This window comes from Eschscholzia californica, unplaced genomic scaffold, assembly GCF_041429995.1.
Source record: "Eschscholzia californica isolate CP2 unplaced genomic scaffold, dmEscCali1.0.p SCAF_3, whole genome shotgun sequence".
In the NCBI taxonomy this organism is placed as follows: domain Eukaryota; kingdom Viridiplantae; phylum Streptophyta; class Magnoliopsida; order Ranunculales; family Papaveraceae; genus Eschscholzia; species Eschscholzia californica.
The window spans coordinates 59,736,713-59,753,223 of record NW_028238420.1 but is presented as its reverse complement, the minus strand read 5'-3'; the positions used below and the strand labels follow the sequence as shown (position 1 = coordinate 59,753,223).

Sequence of the window (16,511 nt, the reverse complement as noted above, 5' to 3'; positions counted from 1 at the left end):
TTTCATTAAATCGAATTGTGTTTATAGATTAGAATTTTGGTTTATCAAGTCCAACGGGTATTTATAGATTAGAATTTTGGTTTATCAAGTCTAACGGATATTGTTCAACAAAAAAAAAAATCTAACGGATATATTTTCAACAAAAAAAAAATCGCATGGGATATTCATAAAATCATACAACATAAAGTCACTATGTATATTTTTAAGCTTAGTTTAAACTTTAATAATGTATGTTTCATAAAATCATACTGCATATAAATAATGTATATTTTTTTAAAACCTATAACACGTTTAAGTATTTTTTAAAAATATTAGATAACACTACTACAAGTATACAACCAATTTTATTTTTGTTGGATAATTTAATAAAAGAAAAAATTGTGTCTAGTAAATAATTTTGGGAAGTTAAAACATAGTTATATTTAGCAATCTAAGATTCAAAAAATTATTTGCTAGATAAAACCAATAAATCGATCTTTAGTGTTGTTTAGCAATTTAGTAAAAAATAAATGGTTGTGTCTAGCAAATAGCTTTATGAAGCAATTATGCAGCTTCGTTTAGCATTTGTCAAAATATTTTGATTTATCAACTTTGTATTTATAAAAATAAAATGTGATAGATTTTTTATTTAAAGAAAAAAAACTATAAAATTCGGACACAAGGCGAAAATGTAAGAAATAAAATTTTGACTTATAAATTTTTTATGTGATGCATTTAGAGATTTTAGGTGTACGGGTGAACATATTATTTTCCTATCATTTTTTTAACGTATAAGTATAAATAAAAAATTTAATCTAAAATAATTATTTCAGAATTTCACAAAAAAATAAATAAAATTCACATAATAGATGTAATAGATTTGGGACAAAACTACACATGAAAGGTAGTGTAGATGAAATCTAAGACAAAAATATAACTTGTGCTCAGGAACAAGTTGTGCACAACTGTTTCTCGTTAATAACTTGGGAACCCACGTTTGGGATGTGGGGCACGTACCCCACATGCCCGGTCCACCTTGTTGATAACATAAAGTTTGTATTAAACGCCAACAATGTCCATGTATTCTTAAATTTAACCTAATCATATTAGGGGATGAAGATCTCCTTAGTTGCACAAAAAATTTATGACAAAGAGCACTTGTCATCAAGGGCGGAGCTAGGATTTAAAGTTACTCCGGACTAGCCTAAAAGTACTTAGAGAGCAAAAATTTCATTTATGACGTTTATACACTAACAAGTATTTAAAAGCAAATTTTTTTCCGGATACGTAAAACTTTCGTTAATAGTTCAAACATAAAAACTTAAGAAGAATTAACCTTAAAAATTTATAATGTATGTGATCATTAGTAATTTGAGAACAAAGAAATAACTAAAACATAACTTGGCCGACATCTAAAAAGTGGGTAAACTTGGCTTAGCACAAAAAAAGATAAAAAAAAAATGAATTTTTTGATGAAAGGCCCAAATTTTGGACCCAAATACAAAAAAAAAATTCAACCGGGATTATTAACCCACCCAAAACCCAATAATCAACTAGTATCTCAAATCAAACCCAAATATACATTCCTATGCTCAATCCGGACCCAACTCGTATCTCTAAGACCTAATAGTTTCTTCTAATCCCTCTTTTGCCCTCCCATATATATCCAACAACTCTCTCTCTCTCTATAAGAAACAGAAACTTTCTCTCTCCTTAATATCTCTCTTTCACAAACTAAATCTTTTTCTCTCTCCATAATCTGTTTTCACTTTCTCTCTCTACCTAACACAAACCCAAACCCTCTTTTCTCTCTCGAATTTCACCGACCATCATCTTCTTCAATCATCATCTTCATCTCTCTACAGTCATCATCTTCTTCAATCATCATCTTCAATCATCATCTTCTTCAATCATCATCTCTCTACAGTTATCATTCTTCAACCCTCTCCATTATCTCTTTTTCTCTCTAAATTTTTTTCCAGATTTCTCTCTCTATATAAACCTAAACCCTCTTCAAGAACATTCATTATCTTCCTTTATTTTCAATCATTTTCAGTCATTATCTTCAATCATCATCTTCAGTCATCACCTTTTTCGTTTGAGCGACCTTCATCATCTTCTTCGTTTGAGCAATCTTCGTCATCTTTTATCTTCAATCATCATCTTCTTTAATGGAGGTTAAAAAAAAAAATTCAAATCTGGTTTTAGGATGTTTTCATGGTGTTTTCATAGTTTTGTACAGAGTTAAATATATAGACTTGTAGATCTACTTATTTGAAGCTCCATTGGTGAGGTTGTTCTTGGTTTTAGGGTATTTTCATGGTGTTTTCATTGTTGTTCCGTACAGATTTGTTAATATTAGCAACCACTTCTCGTTTTGTAAGCAACACTTTACAATTTGTCTAAACATTTTACGGGATGTGTTAACACTATTCTGTACAGTTATGTTAACAGTAACAACTGGTTCTCGTTTTGTTAAAAACATTTTACAATTTGTGTTAACATTTTAAAGGATGTGTGAACGTTTTGAAAAATGTTCACCACAATTTTGTATTAAAGATGTTCAGATTAGTCTAACGTTTTCTAAGCATTTTAAGCAGTGCCCAAACATTTGTTAAATTGCAAAGCAGAATTCAATTTAAAAATACCTACACTTCTCCGCTGATGAGAGAACTTTTGATTTTGAAACGGACATACTCCGCCGTTGTGTAACATTTCCGTATTTGCCTTAACATTTGTTAAATTGTCTGGCCACTACCCAAACAAACTAAACATTCCGTATAATATTGTGACATTCATCTATATGTTGTAACAACACTCTTGGATGCCATTCGACATAAGATTATGAACAAGATGACAAAACACAGAGACGCCGCTATTGAATGGAATACATTTCTTTGCCCCTCCATTAATGATGTTCAGGATGGGAAATTCAAAGTTGCCAAGACGTGAGTTACGTCGAGGCAGGCCCACTTATTTTTGAAGTTTATTCCACTCCACGTCATTCCGTCAATCTTGGTACTCTTACATGCTCTTGCCGGCGTTTGCAAGTAGACATTCTGAAAAATGTTGAATGAATGGATTGTGTCTTCATATATTTTCTTAAACGAAAATGATATTTATTTCTCTTAATCATATAATGTTATCAACATTCCTCAAAATGTCTACATATCTTTGGTTGTGTCTTCACATTTTGTTTATTTCTTTACACATTCCGAAAAATGTTGAAAGAATGGATACTTACTTGGTTAACTATTCTTTTGTAGATTTCTTTTTCATCCAAAACAAAAGCCAACACTGTAGATTACATTCATAATAATGTTAGAACATTATCGATTGTGGCTTCATATATTTTCTTAAACAAAATTTATATTTATATAGAGTTTGAATCATATAAGGTTAGTAACATGGCCAACATTTTGTCGACATTCTCTAAAATGTCTATACATCTTTGATTGTGTCTTCACATTTTGTTTACTTCCTCAGACAAACTATTTATTGTCTATGCATCTCATATATTTTGAAGAACAAAAATAATATATAAAACAAATGTACTCCACATTCTTTCAACATCAAGATCCCACAGCAAACAAAAACAGTACTCTTTCATAAAAAAAAAACAAAAACAGTACAATACCATACAAAATAATTTACAATCATTTTTTGTTTGTCCTCTAAACAAAATTGAAGTCGTTGCGGGTTTACGAATGTGAACATAACACCGTTTCTCAAAAACAACTTCACTATTGCTTAGAACTTCTTTCCCCAAAGCACAAAATATCAACCACACTTTCAATTCAGGTTTAATCTCCACAATCTTGTGTTTTCCTTCAATATTGATGACACCGCCCGGTGCTTCAAAAACACAGTAATACATATGTTAGTATTTCTATATATTACTAACAAACACTGTAAGACTTATGCAAACAATCTGTAAAATGTCATACCACCACCACTAATGTACAAATATATATATTCTGAAATGGATGAAGATTAGGTAACTTGCATGCTACATTATACATAATGCTTGAGGAACAATTTATGCAATTCTTAAACATTCATGAAAATGTTCTAACATTATCAATAATGCTTTAACATTATTCGAATTGTTTGAGAAACAATTGTTGTTATTACCTTGCACTCCTAAACATTATTTAAAATGCTAGAACACTGCCAATAATGCGAGATCATTTTGCAAATTGTGTACCAAAAAAAACTGATGCCACTAGTTTCCATAACTATACACAGAACCCTAGGAATAATGCAAGCCACATTGTCCAAAATGCCAGGACACTGCCAATAATGCGAAAACATTATATGAAATGCTAGACCACAATCAATAATGAGAGGATATTTTCAAAAATCTGATGCCACTGTTTTCCCCAAATTTTAACTTTTTTCACAGAACCTTATATCATTTCGTATGCATTCCTAAACGTTATGAAAAATGTTTGAAAATTACATACAATGCTGAACATTATGCAAAATGTTTGAGAAACATCTTATGTCATTTCATATGCAGTCCTAAAACCATAAGCAAAGTACTAAATGTCTTAACGTAACCCTAATTTCTGGAACACAACCCAAAATGTTAAAACAAACCATTCATTTCATCAACATTCCAGAAAACAAAAACTGGACTTACAAACAAAAACCCCCAAATGGTAAAACATAAACAAAGTAATAATGAAGTAAAACCCCCAAAAATCATAAACAAAGTACTAAATGTCTCAACATAACCATAATTTCTGGAACACAACCCAAAATGTTAAAACAAACCATTCATTTCATCAACATTCCAGAGAACAAAAACTGGACTTACAAACACAAACCCTCAAATGGTAAAACATAAACAAAGTAATAATGAAGTAAAACCCCCAAAAATCATAAACAAAGTACTAAATGTCTCAACATAACCCTAAATTTTAACACAACCCAAAATGTTAAAACAAACCCGTAATTTCATCAACAAACCAAACCTATAAACTTGACGAAGAACCATAAACCCCAAAATTAGCTACTGTAAAGATGCATGATTCAGAATCTCAAAAACAAAATCCAAAAATTTTAAATCATAAACCAAAATGTCGTCAACATTAACGAAGAACATCAATTTAAGAGCAACCCAAAAATAAAAAACAAAGACCTAAATGTTTGAAACGAAACCCTAAATTTTTTGAACACAACCCAAAATGTTAAATCAAACCCGTAATTTCATTACCAAACCAAACATAAAACTTGACGAAGAAGATGTTGAGCAAGAGAGACGAAGAAGATGTTGAGGACGAACCTGTGTGAAACATTTTGGAACAGAAAATGAGAATTTTAAAACAAATCATTCATTTCATCAACAAACACAAACACCCAAAAATCGAAAACAAAGTACTAAATGTCTCCACAGAAACCTAATTTTCTGATCACAACCCAAAATGTTACAACAAACCTAACCTAGAAACTTGATGAAGAGCCATAAACCCTAAAATTACCTTCTGTGAAGATGCATGCTTCTGAAATCACAAACAAAATTCATAAATGTTTTATCACAACCCAAAATGTCGACAGCAATCACAAAAAACAACAACTTAAGAGCAAGTTAAACCCCAAAAATCAAGATCAAAGTACTAAATCTGAAAGACGAAACCCTAATTTTTTGAAAACAACCTAAAATGTTCAAACAACCCTAAAACTTGACCAACAACAGAGAGAGGAAGAAGATTTAAAGGAAGAACAGAGACGTACCTGTGTGTTAAACTCTGGCGAACATGTGGGTGAAACTCTTTCCAACGGAAAATAAGGGTCTGTTGATGCTCGAAGAAGAGAGAGAAGAAGCATATTTGTTGAAACGATTTTGAACAGAAAATGAGAAGATTAAGATGCTTTTGAAGGATTAAGAGAGATAGTGGATGTTTTCAAACGTTAGAGAGAGAGAGAGAAAATTGAGACGAACCTAGAGCGTTTCACTGGATGCTTTGAAACGTTGGAGAGAGAGAGAAAAAAAAATATGGAGAAGAAGAAGCATTTGAATGTTTGAGTGAGAGAAGAGGAGGTGGTGCAGAAGAGAGAGAAAATATTTGCTTTTAAGTGTCACTTCTGGCTGACTCAAGTCATGTGGGTAAGAGAGGGTAATTAATGATTTTTTGGGGAAATGGAGAGAGAGATAAATGGGCAGGAAATGGAGGAGGGACACAAGAGGTAAGGCTAATGTTTTGAGAGGTTAGTAATGTCTTTTCATCTTTTGAGTTTTTTTAGATGTTATTCCGGATTGGGTTTTGTTTAGTATTTTGGGCCCAATTTTGGGCTTTAGAATTTTCCTCTATTAGGTTTAGAAATAGGGATGTAACTTTAGACTAAAAGTGAAAATACAATATAAATAAGGCCCAATTGAGAATTAATTTAACAAATGGAAATTAAAATGGAAATGAGGGAGTGGGGATTTGAACTAGGACAGAGCAAGCATAAAACCACCTGGCTATCTGTTCAATTTTGCTCTTTGGCCTAGAAATAGGCTCTGACTACAGCCAGGGTTAGCCTCTTCCTGGCTCCGCCCTTGCTAGTCATACAATCCAAGTAGAGTAATGACCTTCACTTTTTTAAAATCCTTATAAATTTCAAAAGAACTAAATTATCTTCTTGTTAACAAATGGCTTCAAACTATGGGGTAACAAATTTATCATGGTAGCCTCATGAATGACAATTTTGATACATCACTTTTCATCTATCTATGAGGAAATTGTGTTGTTTAATGTTGGTTGTTTGATATCATTGCTAATGGTAATGACTACCATGAATTAATTCTTTTAAGTTTCCTCCAACATCTCATTGGGTTCAGTAAATATTATTCATTTATATAGTCAAACCAGGATAATAATTAAAAGACAAATTGAAGAAAAAATACTCTGTATGTAAGATTTTATAACCACAAATTTTCGAAAGGAATAAAGTTGACATATCAGTTCCTTGGTTTAATCCCCTACCAAAAAAAAAGTTCTTTGGTTTAACAATTGTGAATCACACCATAAACAAGCAGGCTGGTCATGAATTTCCTGTTGTGAAACTATATCTTTTGGTACCAAATCAAACAATTCATAGTTTGCATACTTTAGCGTATCGATTTGGTTTGATTACTGTCATGGTATAAGAAAACATTCTAGAATTGCATAATTAGACATCAAATAAAAGGTCTCAGGATAGGACAATTGTCATATCCTTAACATCTTCTTGGTGGTCAATATAGACAACCACATATCTTTATGTGGACAATTATTTTCGAATTCGGTGTAAGTCAACTATGCTTGACCTACATAAGATATTTGCTTGTCCTGCCCGTTTGGAGAAATAAGAATATTTTCAGAGAGAAATAAGAATATCTTCTAAAATGTAAAATTTAGAAGATTTTTCAGGAAAACAAATTTACGGGAAAGCAAAAAAATTTCTCTTCTTTTTTTTCTTCATCTCTGACCACCAACTCCAACCACCACTTCCGATCACACCGCCTATCTCTCTATCTCATAGTCCACCTCTCTTAGTCTCTCTCTCTTTCTTTCTCATACACGGTTTTGGCGAAGGGAAGCGTTCCTTTTGCCGGAAGCAGACTTCGATGAGGGTTTTGCCAAACCCTTATTTAAAATCGGTGTACTCAAACCCAATTTGGTTAAAGTCCACTGCTTTCGAAGAAGCTGAGCAATTTCTACTAGATACATCTCAAATTCGGTGGACTCGAATTTTGTAACAACATTCGGCCCGAGTCCACCCATTTCAACTCCAGCAAATTGGAGTTCTATCTTGATCAAATTGGAAGAAAATAATAGTTTTCCGAAGTCCTTTGTTTGATGATTAAGACCTGGTATGTTCGTTTCAGAGGAGCGATTTTCCAAGGAGTAGATGTGCCGATGTGTATTAATTCCCGCTAACTTAATCAAGATGGTTAAATTCGATGGAAGACATGGTAGATACTTACATGTTGGCCCATAATTTCAAATATGTCGATAAGGCCCGACTGCTTGTTCGCTCAACATGTCTGATTAATTAAAAAAAACTTTTAAGGGAAAATGAGAAGGATTTGGAGGCAATGATCCAATAAATAAGACAAGAAGAAACCATAGTAAGAGCTCATCAAATAACATATAAGTAATGGTACTGTCATTTCCAAGCAAAATATATTACATTCTGTATTTGATTTCATGTCAAACTTAACCAAATTTTCATGTTTCATCTTTGAACATAACTAAGTAACTACCACTGAATTTACAGAACACCCATAAGTTCCTCTTCGTCGTTTTCATACTTTCATTCTTAACAAATAAGATGATATTTATTACCTACCTTTTGCGCTTTGACTTTAATGAAGTGATCGATTGAGAACTACTGTGCCAATTACGCTTTCTTTGATTGATAAACCAGTTGTTGATCTGCTTAAGTTGTAATCCAGTTTCCTCCACAAGTTTAGCCTTATCATCTTCCTGCAAAAAATATGAATTAAAGATAGATTTTGAAGCTTAAGCTCATGAAATGTTAACTGTTGACCTTATTAGGATCTTATATATGGACATATCTTCAGACTTGAGAATCAAATCTGACATTTGAGGCATTCTTACTAGTTTTTTCTCTTTATACTTCTCAAGATTGAAGTCAACCAACATTTGTGGATACACAAAGGAAAGATTTGAACTTTGAAGGATGAATAAGTGGAGTTATGGTTTGGATTTTGAAATTGAATATAATGAGTAGTCTCATATGAAACAAAAGCCACCCAACAGAAAGTTCGGAAAGAGAAGAATGTTTCTATAATATCACCATGGACCTTATGAGTTAAACCTCAAAGAGAAGGCTAGGTCCTTGACAAGTAGGGACACCACAAAGAAAGTTTATGAAAGGTTGGTTTATTTACGCTGGTCTAATACATAGATTCACCCGGGCTAACTCTAAATGATTCCATTAGTAGGTTAAAGGCGGGGTAGAAAGTCCCCAGTATACTGGATACCCATTCCAGTTGCACGAGTCCAAACGAGCACGTGGACGCGTGAAGCCCGAAGGTGGATAATGTCAAGCCAGCCATTAGTCTAGGACCGGGTATTACAGGTTGGTAGCTTGGCCCTGCCTGAATCCAACTCCTAGTTTCAGAGTCGAAGTTCATTTTGCATATCAAAGTGCCTTAAGACTCATAAGTGAAGTCATTTGAGGTTCAAGAAGTGAAGGGTCTAATCTCATTCGCAAATTTCATTGACTTCTACTTTTCAATATGCAATAGGTTTATAAACAACTAAAATTTTGAAAACCAAACAAGCTATTGGGCAGTGATAAAATTGTATGAAATATTAAATGATCAATGATTTGCAACAAGATAGAGTTGGAAGAAACTAAGTAGAATATCAACATGAAGTTTCTTACAGTTGGGTAAGGCCACTTAGCATGTTGCTGCCACCAATTTTTCAGCACTGAAGTGGTGTCACCAGGTAATTTTCCTGCCCTCCTTTTTCTAAGTATCTCCTCTCTAACATCCTCAATTCTTGATCTAAATCCCTGAAAATACAACACAACTTCAACAGTCATACTTTAAACTATTAAATTTGTGGCCATTCAATCAGTTCTCACAAAACCCCTCACTTTTGGGTTCTTTCGGCCAAATATGTCTTTTGTCGTGTGATAGTCCCACATAGCTCGGGAGAACGTCCAAAGTTTGGGCTGTAGGTGTGTGCTCGAGCTTCTTGTGTCGAGGCTTTTAGGTGGACTCGTGGAGCCTTTCTCAGAAACACAATCCATTTTGTTTGGGCCTGGGTGTCAAAAGCGGGACAATAGCAATAACTGTTAAAGCTTGGGCCTTATATGTTGCATTCCCTTTCCCTATGTGGGGCTATACTCTAACATTAAACTCAAAACCAATTGGCGATGTGTGGACAAGCCCTGAATATTATGTTCTTGGTCATGAGACTTCCCTTTCTCTACGTGGGACTATACTCCGACAAACTTCATCTAAACAAGATAAAGAAATGAACAAAATGCAGTTTGATTTGATTCCTATTCAGTTTAAGTGTATAATTTACCTGTTTCAGTTCAATCTTCAATTCTTCTCTGACTCTCTCCATCAATGTCCTTTCAGATTCAGTAGGAAGCAATGGACCAAAACCCATCATGTCATGACCATCAGCTCCTGATTGATCAAATGAACAGTCCATTTGTAGTTCATCCTCATCGTCCGACATTGTTGCACCTGTTCCTTCATTGAGTGTCACTCCTGAAATAGTTGAAGTATCAAAACGTGATTACTCCAAAAAGCTCGACTATGAAAAATAATAGAATCAGTTAGCTGAGTTGAAAAGATTTTAGTTAAAAGTGGAAAGACATTACGACTTAAATATTGTAATCCGGTGAGGACCCAACTTAGGTATTTCACTAGTCATGTTGGGCGATATTGCAGTTCTGATCCTTAGAGAAAACTGTTACACGAAAATAATGGTGTATTCGCAACGGTGTCATACTATTTATGTTATGGTTAATTTTATCCATTAAATCAGCCAGTAGACTCTATTGCAGTAGTGAATGTGGTGAAAGAGAAGATGCAAAATCGGAAAATGAAATATTTTCACAAAAAATAAAACAATGCTAGTGGCTGGCCCCCTTGAACTCCCCTTGACCCTGAATAGGACAAGAGGGGAGATATGGGTTTGAGGCAATATGATTTTTCCATTTTTTTACGTGGAGTTCAAGCAGGCAGACAATATATCTTTGTTGTAAACAGAATATAAACTAATAGTGAGATGGTCAGTCCCATGGTTGAGAAGTAGAGTGTGATTTAAAACCTTAATTTGGGTCTTTAAAATAATCAAGACCCATTGGTTTGAATTAGTAGAGATATAGGGGGCATATGATTGAAAGGTTAAGAAATGTTCTTTCTTGCCATCAATATGTTCTAGTCCTTAGAGACCCATGGCTAAAATTATTTGGTATATGAGTAATTATCGTTCACTTGGACTAGAAATTCCTTTGATTATTCATTTTGACTCCAACTAAACTCAAACTATAAGGGCATATTAGGTTTGATATTTGGATTCAACAAAAAAAAAAAGTTTGATATTTGGAATATTAATATGTCATTCAATTAGACTAGAAATTAAGCAATCCTTAACTCTAAGTTCAAGAACTTGGGGATAAGAACTATTTAGTTTATAGAGTAGAACCTACTCAATATCTTAAAAAATGCTTCCAACAATTGCAAAGTTCCAACCTTGTACATACTATATATGAAATGCTTACTTAAAATTTCACATAATTATTTATGAGCGGTATGAGTAGAAGTTATGCAAGTCACCAAAACAATGGATTTCCACTGCTAAGAAGCAAGAAAAACTAGTCAGCAATTAGGCCGAAATTCTATGTGATTTGTCGTGATTCGCTGAATCAGAATCATTAGAAACACGAATCACGTCAATCCACGTAAGTCTTCTACCTAGTTTTTCTTGTTTCTTAGCTTTTTTTTCTCTATAGAATTGGAGTAGTTAGATATATGATTATTTTTAGTTGGGCAATAACCCAATAATAACTACTAATAACCCTAAGTTGTTGAAGGATGCATCAACTCAATCTCTAATATATCATTATAAATTATTAATGGATAATTGAATGTAACAAAATCAGTTTCTTAAAAATCCATCAAACTAATATAGCTTCTTAATTAGTTATACCAACCTAGCTACTTGCCACCTACCACAAGTCCACAACCAACTCTCTCTCTCTCTCTTTCCCATGTAAAATCCGCCCTCCTCTCATTTTCATTAGAAATGGCTTGGGAAATGAGTTTCCATTGCCAACATTATTATCCAAAAAGGAAACCAAACAATAAAATATCTTTTGTTATGTGGGTAAAGGGCTTGTTCAATAGGTCATTGGGACTCTTTAGAATCCTCTATAAACATATTAAGATGGGAAAAAAACTACTCCATTCAGGGTGAAGATTTAATTTTAACAACAAGGCTGCACAACCCACCTCTATGGACTCCCACTTGAACCGCATGTGAGATAAACAAAAGGTTTTCTCTCATCTCACATGTTTAGTCACGTAGAGAGAGAAGCAAGGGTTCCTTTCACATGCGATTCAAGTGGAGTCCTTGGAAGAAGGCTTGAGTATACTTTTTGTAATTTTTACCATTCAGCAAAATCAAGATTACTTCTAAGTTAGTAATATTTAATTATTTTGATCATCATGATTTAATGTTTAGTTTGATATTGATCTTATCTAGGTCATAAGTAAGAAATGCTTATAAATACAAACTTCTGTCCTATTAGCTAAAACCCTCTTAGAAGAAGAACCCATGCAATAATTGAGAAAGAATTACTTACTGTATGAAAATCCCTAAAACTGATCATCTTCACTAACTTAATGCAAGCTTCTGTTCCCACTATCATACCAAACTAACTACCACTCCTAACTACCAGTACAAAACAATTTTCTTATCTTTGAGTTGGATACAACACCACCAAGGCATCCACCCACTCACCCTCTCTCTCCCTCTCTCTCTCTCTCTATAGAAAATACAAAACAAAAATCTATCAAGAACCCCATTTATATATGGCCTAATAGTCTTGTTCTTCCAAATCCCAAAAAAAAAACATATCATTAGAACTAAAGAAGACAACAAAATAAAAAATTAACAGAAACCCATAATAGATCTATCTATCTAATTAAACCATATCATCAGAAATCTCCAAAATGAAAGCAATTAGTTTTAGTAATAAAAGTAGAAGAGAGATATATACCAGTGAGAGCTTGAAATGACTGTTCAATTTCCCTGCAAGCCATGATAGCTTCTACAGCATGAACTCTTACATGTTGTTGAAGTTGTTCTTTAAAAGAACATAAAACAAGCAAATACTGTGACTGTAATAATGAAAACTCTTGTTAGAGAAAGAAAGAGGTATGAGATCAATTTGAAGAAGAAGAAGAAGTTTAGTAGTTACCAAAAAGTTATCAAGTTCTTGTCTTTCATGAGGAGAGAGACGATGATGTTGGTTTTGTAATTGTGAAGCATAAAATCGAAGAAGATGATGAGATTGAGAAAGTTGTGAATCAATTGAAGGTAATTGATCAATGGGTGTAGCAACACGAAGACATCCAACATGAGCTGCTAATAATTGTTCACAAAGTGGGTGAGTTGCTATTTCAGATTTTAGTTGTCTTTGATGATGATTCTCAGCAGCTACCGACATTGAAATTTCTTCATTTATTCCACCACCATTACCACCACCACCACCTAACATTATCATTCCTGGTTCTTGCATTTCTTTCTTTAAATCAAAACCCCAAAACTCAAATACCCAAACTCTCTCAATCTACCCAAAATCACAAATGATTGATTTTATACACAAATATTCAAGGGAAGGGAACTACTACTACTAGCTAGTGAGAGAAAGTGTATAGAGAGAAGTAATTGAGATGGGTATGTTAGTAGTACTAGGTTAAGGACCACAATTCCACTATGAAGAGAAAGAAAGTTATGTTCTTTTGTGGGTAGAAAGGCTGCAAGTAGTTTTCTTGTTAAATGTGTGTATGAAGTGTGATGGGTATATTGGGATCTGAAAGACTAGACTTTCTCCACCTGCAATTCTGATCATACACAAAGATCAGACAGAGTGAAATTAATAGAAAGAAGATGGGATGGATGAGAGAGAAATAAGGAAAGAAGAAGCTTTTGATGTTGATGATGATGGGTATTATTACCAAAGTTTTTTTTTTGACAGTTGATCAGAGCTTAAATTGTAGTTGTAGAGAGAGAAAGAGACAGACAGATAGAGAGGGTTTTTGCAGAAGAAAAAAGAGAGCTTAATCTGACATGGTTTTGGTACTGATACATAGAACTTGATTGCTTTAACTTAACCCTTCTTCCTTTTATGTACTACTACTGATCAAACTTTCTCTCTCTCTTGTTTCTTTCTTCAACCTTCTATCTCTTCCTACCTGACCTAAGTAAGTACCTAATAGCTTTACTTTGCTTAGGTACTTCAGATGAGTAGAAATTAAGATAGATTAGGTTATAGAGAAGAGATTGATTTTGGATGAAGAAAACTAAAGAGATATTAATAAGCCATAAAGACTTTCTCATTTAGGATTAGGGGTCAAATTTTTCTTTATTTTTGAGGTGTAGTATTTACTACTCCACTATTTGCTAATATGTCTAGGTGACCCAACCACATGACAAACTCTAGTTGTATTTTTTTTTTTTGTTGAAATGACTCTAGTTGTATTTAATAGCAAGAAAATGTATATTTTGCGACAAGAAAAATGTATAGGTATGTCTGTGTGTAGGGCTGGGAAAACGGTCCGGAAACTCGCGATCCGGCCCGTTCGGCCCGAACCGTGAGAGACCGAAGACCGAAGCAGCCCCGAGCCGGGCTAACCCGGCCCGATATATCGGGCTAATAGGGCCGGGACTCGGACAGATTCTCAATTCCGAGTCCCGGCCCGTTAAGCCCGTCCGAAGCCCGGCCCGATAGGTAGTCCGTCCGACCAGCTATATATACCCCTTTCTCAGGTAAAAACCCTAATGCCTCTTAAGTTTTTTTTTTGGCCGAAACCCTATCATCTCTCTCTCTTCCGCCGCTCTCTCTCTCTTTCTGCCGCTCTCCCTCTCTCTCTTTCAGCCTCAAACCATTATCTCTCTCTAGTATCTCCATTAAAGAACACTTCTAGGGTTAAACAATTACACCTTCTCATCTATTCAACTAATGGAAACTAAAGTTTGATTTCTATTAGTAGTTCTTAATCTATTCATTTGATTTCTTTAACATGTTGTGATGTAAATTAAATTTTCGAGATGTAAGTAGTTCTTAACCTTCTTTAAAGTCTTCATCTTCCTTCAATTTCAGATAATTTCTTTTAGCTTTTCGGCATGAGTTTTGTACATTTGAAATGGGTTGAAGAAACTGTGAGAATAGAAAGGGAAATGATGGTGAGACTTGAGAGAATGTAGTTTGTTTATAGATCTATAACTTTTTGTAATTTTTTTGAGATGATGTTCTAAGTTCTAACTACATCTGGAATGGATCGAGAACTTGAGATTGTTTATGTTTTTTTTGGTAATCTAGGGTTTGCTGTTTGATGTATTCTTTTATAAAGATCAAGGCCTAAAAGAGATGTATGATAATTGATTTATTATTTTGATGTTTAGAATAGATGATTCTAGGGTTTGCTTTTTTTTTTTTGATATATTCTTTAATAAAGATCAAGGCCTAAAAGAGATGTATATGAGTGATCATTGATCTATTATTTTGATGTTCAGGATAGATGATTCTGATGTTTAGGAAATTAGGATAGATATGTATGTTATCAAAAATTAATTTATCATTGATTTAATAAAATTAATGGGCAGATTTTTTTTAATACTCTTTTAAACAAAATTACCCGAGCCCGTCCGGCCCGAGTCCGATGAAGCCCGTTCGGGCAGGCGGGCTCGGACGGGCTACGGGCCTTGAATTTGGTGAATCTGTCCGGCCCGATCCGCCCGGTAACTAGTAGCGGGCTAGGCATTGTAGTGCCCGATCCGCCCGAGCCCGAATGTATTATGCCCGAACCCGACCGAACCCGCCCGATTCCCACCCCTATCTGTGTGTGTTTGTTTTTTTCACAAGTTTTGTTGAAGTAATCTTGTTGGAAAACAGTGAAAGTGTATAATTGTCTAAAAACCACAATTTTTATCAAAACATATATTTGATGAGATCTTATATCAATTGCAAACAAACAAAGAAAAACTAGTTTTTTTTTTTTTTTGAGAATTCGTCTACGATCTACGATAGTCGTTGCAAGTAAGATGCATCATGAAGATGTAATAAACACGATAATCGCCTAATTTAAATCGAGAATGAAAGAGGTCTAAAGCTCGACAACAAAGAAGTCTAAAGGCTGATAAATCATTACATTATTTATAGCCTAAATTACATAAGATAAATCTTAATGGAAACTGCTTCCACCGAGATTCGATCCCACAACCTCATGAGCTTAAGAGGGATGTCCAACCGTTACACTAAAAAGTGGTGGACAAAACTAATTTTTTGTTAAGGGAAGCGAAACTAGTTTATTTTTGTAGAATCCACATATTTTAATTGAAATTTAAAGAAAATGCTATAAACTAACTTTGAGAAACATGTTTACACTTCACTCCTTTTATACCAAAATATTTAATGAATGTCATGAGTGTTGCTAGTTATCAAATTTGTGTTTGTTTTTTACACCTAAACTCAATTTTTTTTTTTTTTTTGATAACAGTCATAGCATTCTATTCATTCATAAAACGATGAGATACATTGTTGCTATGCAGAGAAGGCAAGAGAGTAGGAGTACAAAAATTCACCTCGATTCTACTCTTCCTAGTACTAACAGCAAGAGAGTTAGCTTTCCCATTTAAGCTTCTATTTACATAAAAGTATTTTAACAATTCAAAAGAGGAGGAGGATTTCTTGATTTTCATAAGTACATTCTTGGCAGTCCAATGCACCGAGCTGGGAAACCCATTCAAAAAGTTACAGACATTGATCGAATCCCCCTC

The 16,511-nt window shown here is 33.9% G+C and overlaps 1 protein-coding gene across 2 annotated transcripts; it reads right to left on the bottom strand.

Moving 5' to 3' along the window:
- Positions 1-8,103: 8,103 nt before the first annotated feature.
- Positions 8,104-14,137, bottom strand: KNAT7 (homeobox knotted-like protein). Of its 2 annotated transcripts, XM_086665737.1 has the most exons (6): positions 13,691-14,037; positions 12,931-13,576; positions 12,730-12,850; positions 10,020-10,210; positions 9,367-9,498; positions 8,104-8,438 (listed from the first exon to the last, which is right to left on the bottom strand). In XM_086665737.1, exons 2-6 carry the CDS (start codon positions 13,249-13,251, stop codon positions 8,298-8,300), a joined length of 906 nt encoding a protein of 301 aa, XP_086521863.1. In that variant the 5' UTR covers positions 13,252-13,576; positions 13,691-14,037; the 3' UTR covers positions 8,104-8,297. The 2 variants fall into 2 exon arrangements, with proteins under 2 accessions (XP_086521863.1, XP_086521862.1); XM_086665736.1 differs by having other exon boundaries at positions 12,931-14,137.
- Positions 14,138-16,511: the final 2,374 nt, after the last annotated feature.

What these genes read in the sequence shown, in the direction of transcription:
- KNAT7 (XM_086665736.1), bottom strand. Translation starts at nt 13,251, where the DNA reads ATGCAAGAACCAGGAATGATAATGTTAGGTGGTGGTGGTGGTAATGGT. An exon ending in AAGAACTTGATAACTTTTTG is followed by an intron (nt 12,851 to 12,930) that starts GTAACTACTAAA and finishes TCATTATTACAG; the next exon opens with TCACAGTATTTGCTTGTTTT. An exon ending in CTAAGTGGCCTTACCCAACT is followed by an intron (nt 8,439 to 9,366) that starts GTAAGAAACTTC and finishes TATTTTTTGCAG; the next exon opens with GAAGATGATAAGGCTAAACT.